The 18,472-nt window shown below is 42.8% G+C and overlaps 1 protein-coding gene across 2 annotated transcripts in view; it reads left to right on the plus strand.

Annotated features, from left to right (window-relative positions):
- EGFR (epidermal growth factor receptor) overlaps positions 1 to 18,472 on the plus strand; it is a 158,800-nt gene that overhangs the window by 104,245 nt on the left and 36,083 nt on the right. For both annotated transcript variants that reach the window (XM_015618676.3, XM_015618675.3), the window contains exons 2-12: positions 5,690 to 5,841; positions 7,302 to 7,488; positions 8,148 to 8,282; positions 10,037 to 10,105; positions 12,347 to 12,465; positions 13,886 to 14,027; positions 14,714 to 14,830; positions 15,397 to 15,523; positions 15,618 to 15,691; positions 16,849 to 16,939; positions 17,676 to 17,875. In XM_015618676.3, the coding sequence (XP_015474162.1) occupies positions 5,690 to 5,841; positions 7,302 to 7,488; positions 8,148 to 8,282; positions 10,037 to 10,105; positions 12,347 to 12,465; positions 13,886 to 14,027; positions 14,714 to 14,830; positions 15,397 to 15,523; positions 15,618 to 15,691; positions 16,849 to 16,939; positions 17,676 to 17,875 (1,413 nt within the window). The remainder of the gene's footprint in view (positions 1 to 5,689; positions 5,842 to 7,301; positions 7,489 to 8,147; positions 8,283 to 10,036; positions 10,106 to 12,346; positions 12,466 to 13,885; positions 14,028 to 14,713; positions 14,831 to 15,396; positions 15,524 to 15,617; positions 15,692 to 16,848; positions 16,940 to 17,675; positions 17,876 to 18,472) is intronic.

The raw sequence follows: 18,472 nt of genomic DNA on the forward strand, positions 1-18,472 counted from the left end.
TGTTATAAGCTTAAATATCATTATTTTGATCATTTGACAGCTAGTAAGCTGCACCTTGCTGGTTTCCACTGCAGATTATGTGGATCTATTTGATAGCTGTTAAAAAAATGCCTGATTCAGAGAACCTGCCCTTATATGTGCATATTTATGCTTGAATGGCAAACTTCTTAATTTAATTTCTGAGGGCCCCTTAGATGAAGGTCTTCATAAAGTGGAAACAGTTTTTCCCCCAGGGAAGATCATGGAGGTGCAGGGTATGGCCAGGATCCCCTCTGCGTTGTGCAGGAGTGACCCAGGGGGTACAGGGAGCAAGGATTGGGGTGGTGTGATTGCTCATACAGACCCAAAATGAACAGTATTTCCTATAAAGCTATTCCAGTTTACTTGAAAGGTTTTCCCCCCACACTCTGATAAAGGTGTATGGGGTGTGTACAGCACTGATGGTGGCACACCCAGTAGCACTATCTCCCTGGGCATTCAGTGAAAGCTTTGTATCCCAACCAAGCACCCAGCAAGGTACTGCTCTTCCATGAAGTACCTAAAAGCAATCAAAAGCGAAATTAGTGCTAATGAGTGAGGAGAGAGGAACATTTATGAATGCACTGTCAGATTAAACAAATATCCCTTATCTACAAGTTTTGTGTTATTGTCAGTAATGGCTAGAAAACATGCAAAAGTATATAAATTAATCATACCAGGGCATATATAGTTATATGTTATAAGTGACATATGAAGCATGGAAATGGACTTGCATATCTCTGAAATTGCCTTTGTGAGTTATTATTTTGATGTGTCTATCAGAGCTGAGGGGAAACTAACACAGGCTAAGCATGGATAGAAACAGGGAATGATTTGGGGATCAGTGATAATTTGGTTTCAAAGCATTCTCTGGGGTTTTTCTCAAGTCTGAGGCAAATATGTGTGACAGGCTTGGGACTTCAGTAATCCGAGATTTTCTGGGGAAAAGATGAAAACAGATTTACTTGTATCAATGCAATTGCTGCAGGGACCACTTTGTTTAATCTGAGCTTGTATGGATTTGGGAAAATATTGTCGCATAGCATTACAGCTGTGTGGATGCCCTCTGTCTCCCTGTGATCACTTGGGGAAAATGCCATTTAGGAAATGCTTTGGTTTCATGCTACTACTTCAGGCTGCACAAGAAAAACGTGGCCAAGGAGCAAAGGGTTGCAGAGGGTTAACCAGTTTGCATCACCTAGAAATACCTCTGGAAGTCCAAGTTTGAGGCAGAGAAGGGGAGGAACAAGCATGTCTGTGGACACACAGAAGTTTTCAGTAGCCAGGACAGCCAACCCCACACTTTTCATAAGTACAAAATTCAACAACTTCGCATTCATCAGTATAGCGTGCCTCTTTCCTGAGCCCTTTGATTGCTGCTGCCTTATTACAGCACCTGACATTTGGGTTGTTGCAGCAATATCCATATTTTTGTTAGGCTGTCTGTTGAGGTAATGCTGTAACAGATTCAAGATCAACATCACTTTGGCATTTAGGAATTGCAGCATGTGTGCTAAAATCTATATCACATAGAATTTAAATGCTTCATGGTAGAAATCGCATGATGCTGCCCCGCAGAATTCTGGGGTTGACCCCGTGTCACTGGAATGGTGGCTGGGGCTCTAAGAGTCTAGGAGATCACCCTGGCTGGGGTAGGAGAACCCTGCACTCCCAGCATACAGCCCTGCTCTCAGCACTGCCACAAACAGCAGCCTCTGGGGACGTGCCCTCTGTGTCAAAACTTTCCAGACCAGTTGTGTTTTCATTATATTAACATCACAGATAAAAGCAAAGCTTTCATCTCACAGGGATCAGTCCATGCCCTGAAGTTCAGTTCTGAATCCTGGCTTTTCTACTGGTCAAGGATGTTCTAACCCTGAATGTTTTACTCTCCTTTATAGCTAAAATGTGTAAGTGTCCACATAGACCATATATTACATTGTACATGCTGCCATAGCCTCCTGCAGCCCCAAGCAAGTATCCACGCCCACCACTGACTCCTAAACCTGGATAATGCTGGCTTTGCTACACATTAAAACAAAATTGCATATTATATGTAGAATTAGAATCTGTCCTTTAGAGGGCAAATAGGTTAAGTTCAATGGAGGTTAAATCAGAACAAATTCCATCCATTCAAGCATGCATGTCCCACTTAAAACTGCAGAGCAAGGTGAGCACCTCATTGTCTGTGCATTAGCCTCTGGCCAGTGGTATTCACACTGTGGTATTATATACAGATAATTATAGTGTGTATCTTTTTAGAACACAGTTTCCAGAAGCAAAGAAATTGCAGGAATGATGTTATTCATCAGATACAAGCAGGCCATTTTCTTTTCAAATGTTCTAGTTGGAAAATTATTCTGCGCCTTTGCCTGAGTTCAGTAATACTACTGCAGGGATTTACCTTGTTTTGTTTGATTAGGGTTTTATTTGCTCAGCATATACTGCTTATGACCCAGGTTCTCATTTGGTAAATATTGGTGCAGTGAAGTTCACTTCGTGGGTGTACTTAGATCTCTTATATCTCTTTGTGCAAACAAAAATTGGTGCATGAGGGAGAAGGCTCCACTGTGGTATTCGGACTGATACTCTGACATCCACACACTGTTGATTTCTTAACAGAAGCAGCCCTTTTTTTTTCCACTCTCCAGATTGTAACTATCATCTCATCTACAGCTACTGTTTAGTGGATGGAGGATGTGATGAGGGGACCAGTGGTTTTTTATGTAGCTTAAGACATCTTTGGTAGAGAACCATCAAAGTGCTCTCTGCTCGCAGGACAGCGGGAAAAAAGTAGGTCCTGGGGGACCAAGCTGAAACATTTTTAGAGTTTGTTATGTCTGAGTTTCCCTCTGCAGCTTCACAAGCAGGGAAGCTCTTTCTCCTGACTATTTGCTTCTGCCTCCTTGCTGTACTTTGAGCTGTTTCCAATGCATGGAGCACTATGGTGAACCAAATCGACAAGCTTTCCTGAGCTAAAAATACTCTCTGTCCAATTATTTATTTATTGTCCTATATTATTTGTAGATTGGATTAACTCTTTGGCATGTTTTCCTGAGAGGTCCCATGGGAGAGGGAGAGGGAGAAGTGCAAGAGTAACCATGTCCTCTGACTGCTGCCTCAGCCGTGACCTAGTAAGCAGTGAAAAAGTCTGTCTTTCTCAAGACAGCTGACCCAAGTTCAGAGCTCCAGCACTTCTCTGATCCCAAGAGAAGCACATTCAAATGAGTGCAGTTTGTCTTAGAGGTTGTTTCAGCCAGCTGGGCTGTTTTGTTGTATGATCTGACCGGTGCCAAGCTGCAGAGACTCAATCAAGGGCACAGGTGGCCAGGAGGATGCCACCAGAGAAAGCTCCTCCTTCCAGCCATCATCTGGTTCAGGTGTAGCATAAAAACTGCAGCTTTTGCATTGGGCCTGTTCTGTCCCCAAGTAAGGGTAAGTGGGGCTGACTAGGGGATGCAGGAGAAAAGAGCAAGCAAGCATGTCTGGAGTATTAGGGCAGACCTTTGCTGGTAACCTCAGAGATGCAACAAGTGCATCAGGTCACTTGTGGACCCTGAAGACCACAGCAGGATGACTTACATGTTTTTATTTCTGTGTGCAGTCTAAACTGCACCTGCTCCTGCATTGTGTTGGAGTGCTTTCCAAAATCACACTGTTCTAAAGATCAGATATTAGATGCCTAAATTGAGTATCCAAGCTGAGGTTTTGGACAGTCTAAGAATCCGTTATTACTAGTTTTTCCTTGGTTATAGGATAACATTGCTTAAAATTCAAGATGCCCTCTGGGATGACTCCTTGACTTTTCCAGTCAGTTCAAAGACTCTTCATCCCTGTCCCAGCAACAACACATTTTCCAGAGCAGACTAGCCATATGACAGTATTTCTAACTTTCAAAATATGACCACTCCACAGAATAAAAACCTACCCGTGACTCTGATAATTTTTGGTCCTTGTACTTGAAGCAGACAGCAAATACAGATTTGAAGTATGAACACAATGCAGCAGTTGAGTTTGAAACTGGAACAGAAACTGAAACAGAAAATCTTACTTAGAATTTCTAAAGCAAATGTTAAGAAATTCAGAAATTCAAAATATATAAAAAATGGTCAAGCAGCTTAGATGATGTACTCATGTACTCACAGGGTTCCCATTTACCAGCAGTTGCTGCTCTGATTCCAAGCACTATAAATGTTTCCCTAGATGTATAATGAGAAATGACTGAGGAATGTGAGCGAGCAGCCTTGCTTTTAACATGGTCCAGAGTATTTTAATCTGTTATCACTGTAACTCCTAATGCTGATGATTGTGCTGAGAAGTACCACATGTTCAGTGAATAGTTTTGATGACTGGTAATTGTGTTTTTATCACTGTCATTACGTTGCTTTTCCTACTAATAAAGCATCAGTTGTTTGGTAAATCTTCAACAGGTGTTATCCTTTGTTACTAGAACTGAAACATATTTCCAGTTTTGTCAAGAGTCTTTGTTACTTGCTTTGCAGCACCCCAGTTTGTGACTGGTGCTTCTATGAATTATGGCTCTACAGAAGTATCATTTCATGTTTTTATTTCTCCAAGTTAAAAGAATACAATTCTTCCGATGTGTTATGTAAAGCTGTGCAGTCAGGCTGGGGTTGCATTATACAAACGATGAGATAACAACCTCCTTTTGCTTCCACTGAAGAGCAAAGTGGAGCTGAAGGAGCCCCTGGAAGGGGTTGTGAAGCTCTTTACCACATTGTCTTCCATGTCATTCTCCTTTGCTCTGTATTAGCATAACTGAGAGATGTGTTCATTTGACCCCCTGTAGGGACAGCCCAGGGAATGACTGTATGAGTACAGAATTTTTGAGGGTTGTGTCTGGTGTTTTTCTTCAGAGCAATTTTGCATTTTGCTCATTCATTGCAATCAAATACAATGGTGTTAACTTTTTTCAGTTCCTCTTGATTTAATAAAGCAGAGTAATATAATTTCAGGAGGGGATTAATTTTTTCATCATGCTGTTATAAATACTTGGAATCTCAGTGGTGCTCTGTGTGACATCTCTTCCTTCCCCACCAGGCAGAAGTGGATTTGAGTGCCAAAGATGAATATGCCAGAAAATCTCCTGAGTCTGTCATACTCCCAAAATGTCAGAGGGGCAAGAGATGTGTAAGCCCTGGAGGTTCAGTTAGGCCTTAAAACCCGAATTTGTGGCTTAAGGAGTCCTTCAGGAAGCCCTCCTTCCTCCTTCTGAGTTTACAAGGAGACCCAATGCCCCTGAAAGTAACGTGAAAGAGGTCCTCAGGGAAATCACCTTTGGTGGTACTTGGCAGCATGTCAGTTTCAGTAGTGTTCATTGGAACTGTGTCAGTGTTCTCAGGAAGCGGGTTATCCCTGTGATACAGAAAACTTGGTGCTTCCTGTGTACAAAAGCCTCGTATTGAAGCTTTTCTATAACAGAAAGTGATGGAGGGTTATTCCAGCTCTAAATTCTGGTACATCTCTGTCCCTGGGAAACACTGCATACTTCCTACACTACTGCCATTAGAGTCATGACAGATAATGTTCTTGTTTCTTATGAAGCTGATGCTTAACTTACTGTGGTCCTTTTAAAGATAAGGGAACAACAAGTCCTTGTCCTGTAGTTATTCTTCCTTTCCTTCATGGAGCTTTCTCCTTTGCTTCACAGTTTGTCAAGGGACGAATAACAAGCTGACCCAGCTGGGACATGTGGAAGACCATTTCACCAGCCTGCAGAGGATGTACAATAATTGTGAGGTGGTACTCAGCAACCTGGAGATTACATATGTGGAGCACAATCGTGACCTCTCTTTCCTGAAGGTTAGTGTTCATGGCCAGCAGGGCTTTCTCTGCTACAACAAATCCTATTCCATTTTATAAGTGCAAAGGATCAGCTGCTGATAAAATTCTGTCTTGATCCAAAAGTGTAGCTAGTTCATGTGAGAGGAATCACAGCCTACAGTCTAAGCATACTTGTAGGCTGCAGGATGCACTCAACCCTACTATACAAATCAGGTGCTTTGAGAAATAGCTTTTCAAGCACTTGCCAGCCTGTGCTGGGTGCTATGCAGAGGGGTTTCTTCTTATTTATAATTAGAATTACATCCTTACATGTTGCCTCACTCAGAGAGCAAAAGGCTTTGTGGTGCTGTTGGGCAAAGCAAAGCACAAAGCGAGTGGCAGATTTTGAAGTGTGGAGGCCTTTTCCCTGCCCTCCAAACTGTCATCTTTTCCCCTGCCATGGTGGTGAGTGCCTCTCCAGCCTGAAGTGCTCACACCCTCAGCAGGCAGGCAAGTCCTGTGCAATAACTTCCCACATGGATTCTTCAAGTGATCTTCAAGATAATCCCCTGTGATTGACACATGGGCTACTCCCATCTCAACATTTTTTTTGTGCACAAGTTCATGGGCAAATTAAGGCAAGCTGAGGAGGGAGTGAACAGAGGATGGATGTTAAAATGCTGCCACGGCATGGGGAGGTGCCATGGCTGACATGGGGACCTCCAGGCTCTCCACCAGCAAGCAAGATCAAAAAATCTATGGTTTGAACACATGGGTTGCAAATATGGTATTGCCATTCTTCTTTCCCAAACACAACCTGATCACGGAGCTCAGGGTTCCAAGGAACATAACAAGTCTCTTGAAAATTTACTGGTAGTCTTCATAGAAAAAGAAAATATCCTAAGTATTAGTCTGAAGGATTTTCATTTACGCTGATTTTTGTAGGGGGTAGACATGCATACACTTCACAGTGCAAGACAAGGATTCACTCACATGCAGGAACAGTACCTCACTTGTCTTTTTGTCCTGTAAAGATATATATTATTTTAAAAGGAGAAGGTTGCCTTTTTTTCCCTTCTGATGAGAAAGGGAAGGGGCACAGAAGAGACAATGTAAAAGCCTGAATCAGGTGGCATCTGTGTGCTGCCAGTTGTTGAAGGCTAGGCAAGTGTTTATGGGAAGCATCACACTTAGTTGCCATTGCATGCATGCTTGCTCTTTTCTCCTGCATCCCCTAGTCAGCCCCACTTACCCTTACTTGGGGACAGAACAGGGATGGCCCCGTGGTAGCTGCTGAAAGGGTGAGTTTATACATGCTTAACCACCAAGGTTTTTCACATAGTCCCTTTTTCTTCTTACATTTATTTATTTTTAATGAGATTAAGTGGTCTGTCATTCCTTAAAATTGAAAGATGGTGGATTGGAGGAGTGGGAGGAGGAAAGCAGTTATTGAAGAATTCTATGGATTAAGCACCTTGTTTCTTATGTTGCTCTCTCAGACAATACAGGAGGTTGCAGGCTACGTGCTCATCGCACTTAACATGGTGGATGTCATTCCCCTTGAGAACCTCCAGATCATCCGAGGCAACGTGCTGTATGACAACTCTTACGCCCTGGCAGTTTTATCCAACTACCACATGAATAAAACCCAGGGGCTCCGGCAGCTGCCAATGAAGCGGCTTTCAGGTGAGACACGGGCGAGAGGCAGAGGCACCTCTAAAGCCAACTTCCACTGTCAGCTTGTTGTTGTCAAGATCTGTTGGAGGTTGCCTCTCAAAGTCATATGCCATCAAACCCCTCACTTTAAAAGCAAGGATCTGAATGCAGTTTTCTAGTTGCTTTCCTGCTAGTCAGTCTTCTGCAAAAGACAAAGAAATTTCATCAAGATTAATCTTTGTTCCCAAAACAGCCAAAGAAGCATCCATTTGTTGTTTTATATTGTTTGATTCCAGTGCATGTATGTCAATAGTTTCTGTTAGATCCCTGTGGGAACTGGCGATGTGTGTCTCACATGGTCTCTGGCTATGCACACCAGCAGTGCCTACTCTGCTGAGTGCTGTGAGTCCTGGAGGTGGCACCAGGCAGGAAATTACACCTAGTGGCATCTTCATGGCACACAAGAAAAGTTTGTTCTCCAGAATGTGTCAGTCTGATCCTGCTGTTGGTTACACTGTCAGGAGTGCTGATGCCCTGCAGATTGTTCTTTTCTGTCAGTATCATGTGACTAAGGTGGAGAAAGATGTAACTTACTTCTCTTTCTTTAAATCAGAGATATTTTGGGGATGTCTCCGGGGCAAATTAGGGATTTGCATCACTTAGCAAATTTTTTTTGGTTTCTGTAACAGAAATTCTCAATGGAGGTGTTAAAATCAGCAACAACCCCAAACTGTGCAACATGGACACTGTTCTTTGGAATGACATCATTGACACAAGCAAGAAGCCTCCCACAGTGCTTGAATTTGCGAGCAACCTATCTTCTTGTGAGTATTAACTTACCAGAAGTGCTATGTGTCCCCCTCTATTTCAGAGAGTAAAATGAACATCCCATCTTTCATGTAGTGTGTTCCTGGTCCAACAATTTCTAGCAAAGGCCACCAAGCCCTGTTCCAAGAGAAGTGCTTTCATTTCTGCACCACTGGCCTAAGACGGAACTTTTCATGGTGGCTAGGTCCTTAACTCATAGCTCAGCAAAGTTTTTGGGAATGTTCCCCTTGGTTTAAGACAGTATCCTGAATATGTGCTCAGCTCAGAAAAACGTGCATTAATTTGCTTTCCAGCAATCTTCTGTTTACAATGTAAGGCTCTGGTCTAGAAAAGCCATATGGGTAGCTTCATGGAGTTACTCAAAGCCTTTTGGGAGCTAAGGCCCAAGTTGAACAACATAAAATTCTCCTGTTTTGGGCTGCACAGATTACCCTTGAACAAGTAATAATAAACAGGTAGATAAATCTGACACTTCAGATCAACAGGGACATGAGGGGATATTTAAAAGTTTGTACAGCATTTGCTTAGAGGAGGCTCAAGCTAATCCTTCAGCCTTATGAGTCCCTTGTAAAATCCCCAGCCATTTCACAGAAAAGAGGGTTTATTTTCATTTCTGAGCATTTCATTTCTGGCACTATAAATTGGCAGGAAAACATATTTTCTTTATCTTCTTCCAGTTGCATAATTGCCTGAGAGCTAATAGCCAACTTCTGTGTTGACTTATTTTTCTACGGAGCCCTGGCGTAATCAAGGAGTTGCAAACTATACATGTCAGCACAGGAGTTTGGCTCTGAACAACACAGAAATGTTAACCTTTAACTTTTCAACTTAAAAAAAAAAGAAGTTCTTTGGTCCCACACCAAATCAATCAATTCTTGGACAAGTATTGGCATTTGTTCAGCTATTTGATGGCTGACGGGGGGAAGGAGAATCACATGCTGTTAGTGGGAAGAAACACTCCAGTAGGAAATGCCTTTTAAATGTAGTGAATTCCACATTAATCTGCTAAGACAGCCTTTTATGGCTTTAATAATGGTCCCATACTCTAAAATAAGTTGTTTCTCTGGGACTTTGCCTGTCATTAAGAGAAAGAAGAAGAAAGAACAGAGCAAGGAGAGAGAAATGGAAAAGAACCCAGCACTGAACCCTCGAGATCAGGCAAGGTGTCTGTCCATCCTGCCCACCCCTCCATCAGTTGTCCATCTGCAGCATAGTCCTACACAAGGAGTATTTTTGGCAGAGGGTGGGAGGAGGGTGCAAAGACAAGTCAAATTACTTTGTGGTCAGAGTAGCTGGCAATTGCCCATGAATCCAGTTGGATTTGTTTTCTTTCTAGAGCTGCCTTGTTCAGAAACACTGATTTACATGTGGCCTGTAGTGAGCAGCTAGCACATGCCTGACTTCAAGCCAGTGGTGACTTGCCATTGCATGAAAACCCCAGCAGAAGGGCCAGCCGGGCAGTAGCTGAGATTCCTGTTCCTGGGAAAAATATGCCTCTTTCGTAAGCTAGACTGGCTGGGTGTTGTGCTTGCTTGCTCAAAGGTGTGGAGGTGGAGAACTGCATGTAGGAAAGCAGAGGTGTACAAAGGAAAACTAATTCAGCTCTCAAATTTTTTGAGCACTGTTATATAGGTGCTTCCTACCCTGCTTTATTGGGAAGGAAATCTCAAGTCATTGTTTCCTGTTGCTCATGGTACAACATTGCTGTTTTCTTTGTTTACAGAATATCATACTCTCTCTTGTGTTTTAGGTCCCAAATGCCATCAGAACTGCACAGAAGACCACTGCTGGGGCCCAGGCCAGCAAAACTGCCAGACATGTAAGCCTGCAGATTAGTTAAGAAATAGCTTGTGTGCTCTAGCATACATACTACATTTCTGTCACCTGAAAACCTAACCATAATTATGCAGGTGGGGTGCTTGCCTGATACAAAGAGAGCAGCAGAAACATCCATTTACAAGCGCCTGAGATTTTGCAACAGTTTATTTTTCCTAAAGTAAAGGTTGAGGAGGAACACCATGACCATTTGTTTCGCTGCTTTTTTTTTTTTCCTCTAAAAATTTGGGAAATACACTCAGTTTTGTTTTGTGAAAAGATCAGTGGAAAATGTGTTGATCTAGACATAATGCAAATGGAAGCAACATCCTACATTCCGTTTTCTGTTGCAAATATTCACCTGAACCTAAGTATTTTGTCTACAAATATCAAGCCAAATTTGTATGACTTATAGCTTGAGGAAAGAGGAGCATATGCCTTTCCTCTCTTCATTTAGGGTAGGCTTCACTTTTTGTCAGTTGGCTCTCTGAGCACAGTTTGGCTCTCAGGGTGGACAGTGGCTGTGCATACAAAGCCCTTCCTGGGTTGGTTCCTGTAGCTGAGGCTGCACAGCTGTCCCAGGACCTTGCGAAACCTCAGGTCTCAGCCCTGCAAGCTTCCAGCATTTACAAACCCTCACTGGATTCAGGAGGTTGACGAGTGCATAAAACAAAATGTTTTGTGGGCTCTTGCTCGCCTCTCCAGGCATTTGAGAATCTGGCCAATTGAAAATGGATTGCACATTTCCATATGTGGGAAAGTTTGGGGGATATGTCTCTTTCTCCTGGAAATGAACGTGGGATACTCTATATGAAGTAAAAATGTTTGATGTGATATATGTTTCCAGCAGGAAACTCTAGTCAATAGTTATCAAAGAGATTAGGTGCTTTATTCCCCTGCTAATTCTTATGAAAAAAATTGTATCAAAATGCTGTTCATGTAGAACAATGTGCCTTTTATTCCCCTGTTTCTAGTTGAATGGAGGAGTTGCTATCAGAGAAGCTAATGCATACTGTGGAAATAATCTGTTTCCTTGAAAATATACTATCTTGCTTACAGGTCTACAGGAAAAAAATAAAGTAATACAGTTTGGATACAGAACTGTGTAAAGAAAAAAAATATATGATTTTAAAAAGTCACTGTCATGTACCCTGTAGCTGGCTATTTTTTGAAATAATTTTCTGTTAATTAACAGCCACAGTTTTCATACTTACAGGAATTCCTGATAATATTGTAACTCATTTGTGCTAACTGTGAAGCTGATAACAGTTAGCACAGTGCACAGCTGAAATGCTCAGGGTGCTGTATGAAGCAGAGTAGCCATCAGGTTCTTCTGGCACCTTATGCCAGGTTCCGAGGATCAGTAATTTTTAATTTTTAATTTTAAATCTTTTTTCTAGAGAACAAACGATCCCATTTTGGGTCTCTAGTACAAAAACATGCTAGCCATTCATTTTTTGGTTTTTTTAAATATTTTTCTGATTATCCCTTTCTCTGCTTTGATATTCAAATGGAGAAGCTTTCCCAATTCTCCACAAAATATTGCAGGCAGTTTTTTTCTTCTCTGCAAAAAGCTGGACCAGGGCCAGTTAGTTCTTCCTTTGGGTTGTTGCACTGGTGCAAACCCTGAGGGAGTTGTGTAATGAAGATAAAATTTGGCCAAGGATTTGAACATTAAAGAAAAAGAATTCAATGTGCGCATGAAATCTGCTTGCTGAGTCTCCCCTATCACTGCACATTTTGGGAATATTCTATTGCATTAAAGGGACATTTTACAGCACCACACCAACGATGTACAGTTTCCAGTTATAGTACAGAGTCTTGGCGATTCTGCCACATTTTTTTTCCCAAACTTAGCACCAATAATAGTAAATTCTATCAATGAAATGGAGACAGATTTTACCCTGTTGCCCAGTATAAGGTGCAATGACTGTCACAGAGTTTTACTTGGTCTAAGCATTGATGCAACAGGGTTGTTCTTTCTAAGCAGTACATACTTCCTGGCTGGAATCAAGACTTCTTGGCACCTCATAAGAGCCAAGATAATTACAGGCTGAACATGACCCCTTCTTACCACCACCCACACTTGCTCTCACCCTTCCCAAACTTTGGCCTTAAATGAGGGCAGAACATTTTCCAGTGAGGAAAATCTAGAACAGAACCTGCACCAAACCCTTTCTCCATATTTCTTGATCTCATTGCAGCAAAACAGCTGATGTTTTTAATTTTTTCTTGTATCTTCCAGTAACAAAAGTCATCTGTGCTCAGCAGTGCTCTGGTCGGTGCAGGGGAAAGGTGCCCAGCGACTGCTGCCACAACCAGTGTGCTGCGGGGTGCACCGGCCCTCGGGAGAGTGACTGCCTGGTAATGATGCTAGACCACTACCATAAGGGCTTCAATCCCTGACACAGCAAGCAGGGCTTTCAGCTGCATGTCCTCTAGCCTTCTTCAGCCCCAGAAGGCCTCCTGAGAGATGCTGCCCTGGGGGGTACTCCGGGGCTTCCCTGCATGGGTGGTTGTCTGGGAGGGAAGATGGCACGAATTTCACAGCACCCTTAACTGGTGTTTGCTGGCTCTGCCCATGGACCTTCCTAGTGTGCTCCAAACCAGCGTTAGTGCCTTTGACTGCCCAGTGAGTTCAGCCTTGTTGCAGAGCATCTAAGTGTTTGCTGTAGGCAACTTGCCCACGTGAGCAGGTCCACAGGCCCACAGCTGCCCCCATGGTGCAGCAGTCTTCCAGGCCAGCACAGCTCTGCCTTGTACTCCTTAGCACTAGTGAGTAATAATCTTTGTTTACTAAAGCAAAAACTTGTACAGGAAGTAAGAAGCAAAGGATCTTCATTTTTTTGCTTTTCACCAAACTTCACGCATGAAATCTGGGTTTCCCTTTCTGCCTGTGACTTACCACAAAAGCACTGTGTTTGGGGAACCCTGAGGCAGTGAATGGAGAAGAAACCAATGCAGCTTCTTTAGGGAATAAAGGTCCCATTGCTTTTCCACAAGAGTTTCAGGGGTTTGGTGCATGCTGTGGTTTTAACTCTTCCCTGTTTGCACTATACTTCATTCAGAATTAAGTGACATCTCAGTAATCACCATAGAAATCATCCAACCTGGATTTTATTGTTGTTACCTCTGTTCCTGGTTTCCTTTTAAGATGGCCATGATCCCCTTGCTAGCTCACAGAGAAGACAGTTACTCTCTCTCATCTGGAAAGCCAAGGGAGAAGAAAGGGAAAAAGAGAGTCATTATTAATTTGATGCAGATTTAGATTGGAAGAACCAACTTGCCCTTCATAAATGCCTGTTAAATTGTTCATTACCTGCAGCCAAATATAATGGCTTGAGTTTAATATTTAGCCAGAAAAGTCAGTAATTGGCAGGAAGGGACTTGATTTGATTTAGGTTATTAAAAACTGGCCAAGAAAAGTACAGTTTGTCTTGATCTGGTTGCTGCTTGTAGGGAAAATTTTTCTGTCTAAGGTATGCAGATTTACTCCTGTTCCCACGTGAATCGCAGCAGCTCTCCACCAGAGTGCCAAGGTTTCTTTTTCAGAAAAAAAAAGCTTATGATTTCTTTTTTAAAAAATACTGAACTCAGTTTGCCCAGCCTGAAGCAATCTTTCAACTTCAAAGCCTGAGGGACCATCCCTGTAGATGCTTGGGGTTTTCATTAGAGCTAAGCAGGAAGCAGGTGAGGCCATCAGAGTGTTTTGAAGACCTGATGTAAAATCACTGTCACTTTTTAAGGAGAAGGCAGTTTAATAGGTGCTGTTGTTCAATGACAGGCATGCCGCAAGTTTCGGGATGATGCTACGTGCAAGGATACATGTCCTCCATTGGTCCTGTATAACCCCACCACTTACCAGATGGATGTGAACCCTGAAGGAAAATACAGCTTTGGAGCCACTTGTGTGAAGGAATGTCCACGTAAGTTCATTTCAGGTTGCAGCCCCAGAGGAGGTGGGGAGTTGGAGAAAAGGGGGAAGGGGTCTATGTCATCCCTCTGTGCTGTGGTCAGGTGAAAGAGCACTTGTTAATCTCCAGCATCTCTGGGAACTGAGAACAGGTGACAAAGTGAGCCTCTTCAAACAGTCTGCATCCATCCCCTTACCTGATTTTTAATCTTTGCATTTTGACTTCTGTAAATATTTCTCTTAGTGAAGAAAAAGGCATCTTCTGAAAACCATTAAAACAATGGCTATATGAGATCAATTCCATGGATTACCAAAGCATTATCAACTCTTAACTGGTTTTTAATTAGGACTGTTAAAAATTTATTTTAACACTGTCTCAAGGCCTGTGATCACTGTTTTCTCTACAGATTCTTTCTTTTCCTTTCTTGCTATTCCATTTCTGTATTTTTTTAATCCACCAAGACTTGAATGTTGTTTTATCCTTCTGTGACCATTCCCCTCTCTGTAAAATAGTGATAGCACTGTATGTTCAGCTGCCTTCAAATAATGTTTGTAATGTTCATAGTCAACACCTGTACTTTCCTGAGTGTGCCAAAAGCTCAAACCCCCTTTTTCTTACAAGTCTTGAAGAGCTTGTCTGGCCCTCAAAGCATCCCTCTTGTATTATTTCAGTCACCTTTGTATCCCTTTCTTTTCCAGACAACTATGTGGTGACAGACCATGGCTCCTGCGTTCGCTCGTGCAATGCTGATACTTACGAAGTTGAAGAAAATGGTGTTCGGAAATGTAAAAAGTGTGATGGGCTATGCAGCAAAGGTATAAAAAGCATGGAATAAACCAGTAGGGCTTTGAGATGATAGAGAACTTACTAGGAAAAGTGCTGGGAGTTCTGATCTTAGTTAAGTGCAAGTTCAGTATAAATCAGATCCAGTGATAGCTTGGAGATCCGACAAGTGGTTTGATCAGAAGGCATGACTGTGGAACAGGCTCTCCAGATGGGATACACCACAAGTACAGTAGATAAACTGTGTGTTGTGTGCATGTACATCTTGCACGTCAGCCTTCTCCTCCCTTTGTCCTTCCCAGTGTCTCATCAAGGGGGATGGAAATGGGACAAAGAGAGAAGGGAATGTGCCAGAGCCTGTGTGCAGAGATGCTCAGACCAGAGCTGCACAGCTGGGCAAGCAGGAAGCAGTTATCCAAGAGCACTATCTGAAAAGCAAAAATAGGCAAAAGATCTATGAAACTCAGAGTGGTAGGTTTGACAATACAGGAATTCTTTCTGAACTCATGGCTCCTTCATGTTTCTACCCTGACATGTGACTGGGCTTCACTTTTGTCCCCCCTGACTTTTGTATCTCTCCTTTATCCTTCCATCGCAGTGTGCAATGGCATCGGAATAGGTGAGCTTAAAGGGATCCTCTCCATAAATGCCACAAATATCGACTCCTTCAAAAACTGTACCAAGATCAATGGGGATGTCAGCATTCTCCCAGTTGCATTTCTAGGGTGAGTTACTGCTGGCCATCAAGCACTGAAAGAAAAGGGCCGGGGAAAATCCAGGCTAAGCTGTTCTCCCAATTTCTCATTCTGTTTGTTTCAGTGATGCCTTCACGAAGACCCTACCTTTGGATCCCAAGAAGTTGGATGTCTTCAAAACAGTCAAAGAAATATCAGGTTAGCAGTGAATTTAAGCTGAGGTGTTTTTTGACTGATACTGCCAAAAACAAATGGGAAGGAGGGAAATTTTTAAGCACATGAAGAGAAGTGCATGCAAAGTGTTTCTTGTCTCTGAGCTAACAAGGGTCACTCTTAACCAAGGTGGTCAGCAGCACCTTGCCAGCATTACGCCCACATAACCCATACTAGTCTTCTATCCAAGGTGTGTGGTTTGGCCAGAATATCCCTTCTGCTGAACTGTCAGCCCTAGAGAAGAGTAAAAGCCGTGGAGATCCTCAGCCACCCAAGAAGCATGTGGTGATGCAGAGGCGTGCCACTCCAGCTAAAAAAAGCCAAGTGTGTTTCTATTTGTGGAAAACTTTTCAGCAGCTCCTTAGGGAAGCATGCTGAGTGGCTTGCGTCATCCTTATGGAGACACCCTCTTCAGCCTGAGGAGCTCTTCCTTGGGGTGAATTTGTCTCCATGAGCACAAAGCAGCCAGCAGAGCACGCAGCCACTGTCTTGCACCAAGTATCAATTAAAGTTCTGTTCAACCCATTATGAAATGAATGTAGCATCAGGGCTAGGTCTACAGACACAACTTCAGCTCTCCTGTTCTTTCTCCCTCACCTGTGTGGTTCCCTTCAGGGTAGCAATGACTAGCTGCAGCATACAGCAGCCTGCAATTTTCCAAATTCTCCCCTTCCTCCCAAACACCTCAGCTGAGCTGGGAATTCTGCTTGCCTCAGAAAATTCACAAGTAGCTAGTCTGCTCTGTTCCCACTTTTCAGTTTTCCTCTTCCCTGAGGTCAGCTAAAAAATGGGATAGAGTGCTGCCTTTCTTCCACAGATCCAGTCTGCAGCCTCTCAGCCAGGGCATCTACTGGCAAGAGGCATTGTTGCTGGTGACCCGGTGTGGCAGGATGTGCAGCTCTGTTACACTCCTAAGCCTTCATGGTGGACTAAGAAGTAAACTGTTTATAAAACAGGGTTTAAAAATATCTCCTTGCTCTCTAAAATGTCATGTTAGACTTTGAGATCCTTCAGATAAGCATAGGGAAAGTACAAGCACCTTCTCCTGGTGCAGAATTTGCTACAAGAAGGTTCTGCTGCCAGTACTAACGGTGAGTTCATTTCCATTACAATTATTTTTTAATCTTCTTTTCCTCTTTCAGGATTTTTGTTGATTCAAGCCTGGCCTGAGAATGCTACTGATCTCTATGCTTTTGAAAATCTGGAGATTATACGAGGCAGAACAAAGCAACAGTAAGTAAATCATGTGCCACATCCACTCTAAGAGGAGCCTTGTTTTGAGCTGCTCTTGCCTGAGCACACTGAGGTTTTAAGCAAGTGTGAGCCTCAGGTATCCCCAAACTGATGCAAAATGGAGCAAACCCTGCAAGGAGTAGAGCACCATCTCTGCAGCATAGACAATGTGGCCTGGGAATAAAGACCCTCAGCTCTGTGCTATGTGTGGAGGGCTGCCTGCTTTCTGGACCAGGGTCTCCCCCACCATCCTGGAAGCACAGGCAAGACATAAAGTGCTCTTTACAGTTTGGGGTAAGTCACAATGTGATCAGAAGCACTGTGGGATTTGAGGTAGCTGGGCAGTCAGGGATGGAGGCTGCCAAGTAGTGCAGACATCAGCAATGCTTCCAAGGACCCCCCTAGGCTTGTCCCAAGGGGAAGACTGACTTGGTGGACAAGCACAAAATAATAGCTGCTTTACCTACAACCATTGTTCCACATCATTTACTTGTCAGAACCTGTGTGTCCTGACAGCTTTAGCTTAAAAAGCCCTTGCAAAACCAGATGTGAGTATTGCAGTTGTTAAGTAATGTCATGTCATGTATGAGGCATTAAGTTTAGAGGGCTGAGCAGAATCTTGCTTTAAGAAAATGCGGGATGCATTTGACAACTAAAAGAAAAATATGCTGAGTAAATCCTGCTTACTAATTACCTTTCTTGCATGTTTTTTTCTATTTGTCCATCTCCATTTTAGTGGCCAGTATTCCCTTGCCGTTGTTAACTTGAAAATAAAGTCCCTAGGGCTGCGGTCCCTCAAGGAAATAAGTGATGGAGATGTTGCCATTATGAGGAACAAGAACCTCTGCTATGCTGACACCATGGACTGGCACAGCCTGTTTGCAACTGAGAGCCAGAAAACGAAGATTTTACAGAATAGAGATAAAAATGAGTGTGGTAAGTGAGAGCTGCATTCCTGCTCACCATCAAAGGTCATGCTGAAATTCAAGAGTAAGCTTGTATTTTCATGATTCAAGTAAGGCTTTTTTCTCCATGTTCCTCTGGCTATAAAATTCATCAGTGATACTGCTTTAATGAAAGTGGTAAGGGAAGAGTGGGATTATTTTTATTTTTTTTTTCCCATCAAAATACGGGCTTTGAGGTGCCCAGCAAATCAGGAGCTTCTTCACTACTATGAGCATAATGAAGCCACTTCAGTTGAAGGACAGAAAAGCTAACTCCTAACACTGGCATTTTTTGACAAGGTCAAAGCTGTTGTTCAACCCTACTGCTATTGACTGCAGTGGTCCCTGGGCCAAAATCTAATTATTTCTTTTTGCAAAATATGAATTTGTTGTATTTTAGAAATTTGTCATAGAAATACAGAATGCTTTGGGTGAGAAGGGACCTTTAAAGGTCATGTAGGCCGACCTCCTTGATGTCTTTCACTAGACCAGGTTGCTCAGGGCCCCATCCAATCTGACCTTGAACTTTGACGGATTAGGCATCCAGAAATTCCCTATGCAACTCATGGCAGTGTCTCACCACCCATTG

This window comes from Parus major, chromosome 2, assembly GCF_001522545.3.
Source record: "Parus major isolate Abel chromosome 2, Parus_major1.1, whole genome shotgun sequence".
NCBI lineage: Eukaryota > Metazoa > Chordata > Aves > Passeriformes > Paridae > Parus > Parus major.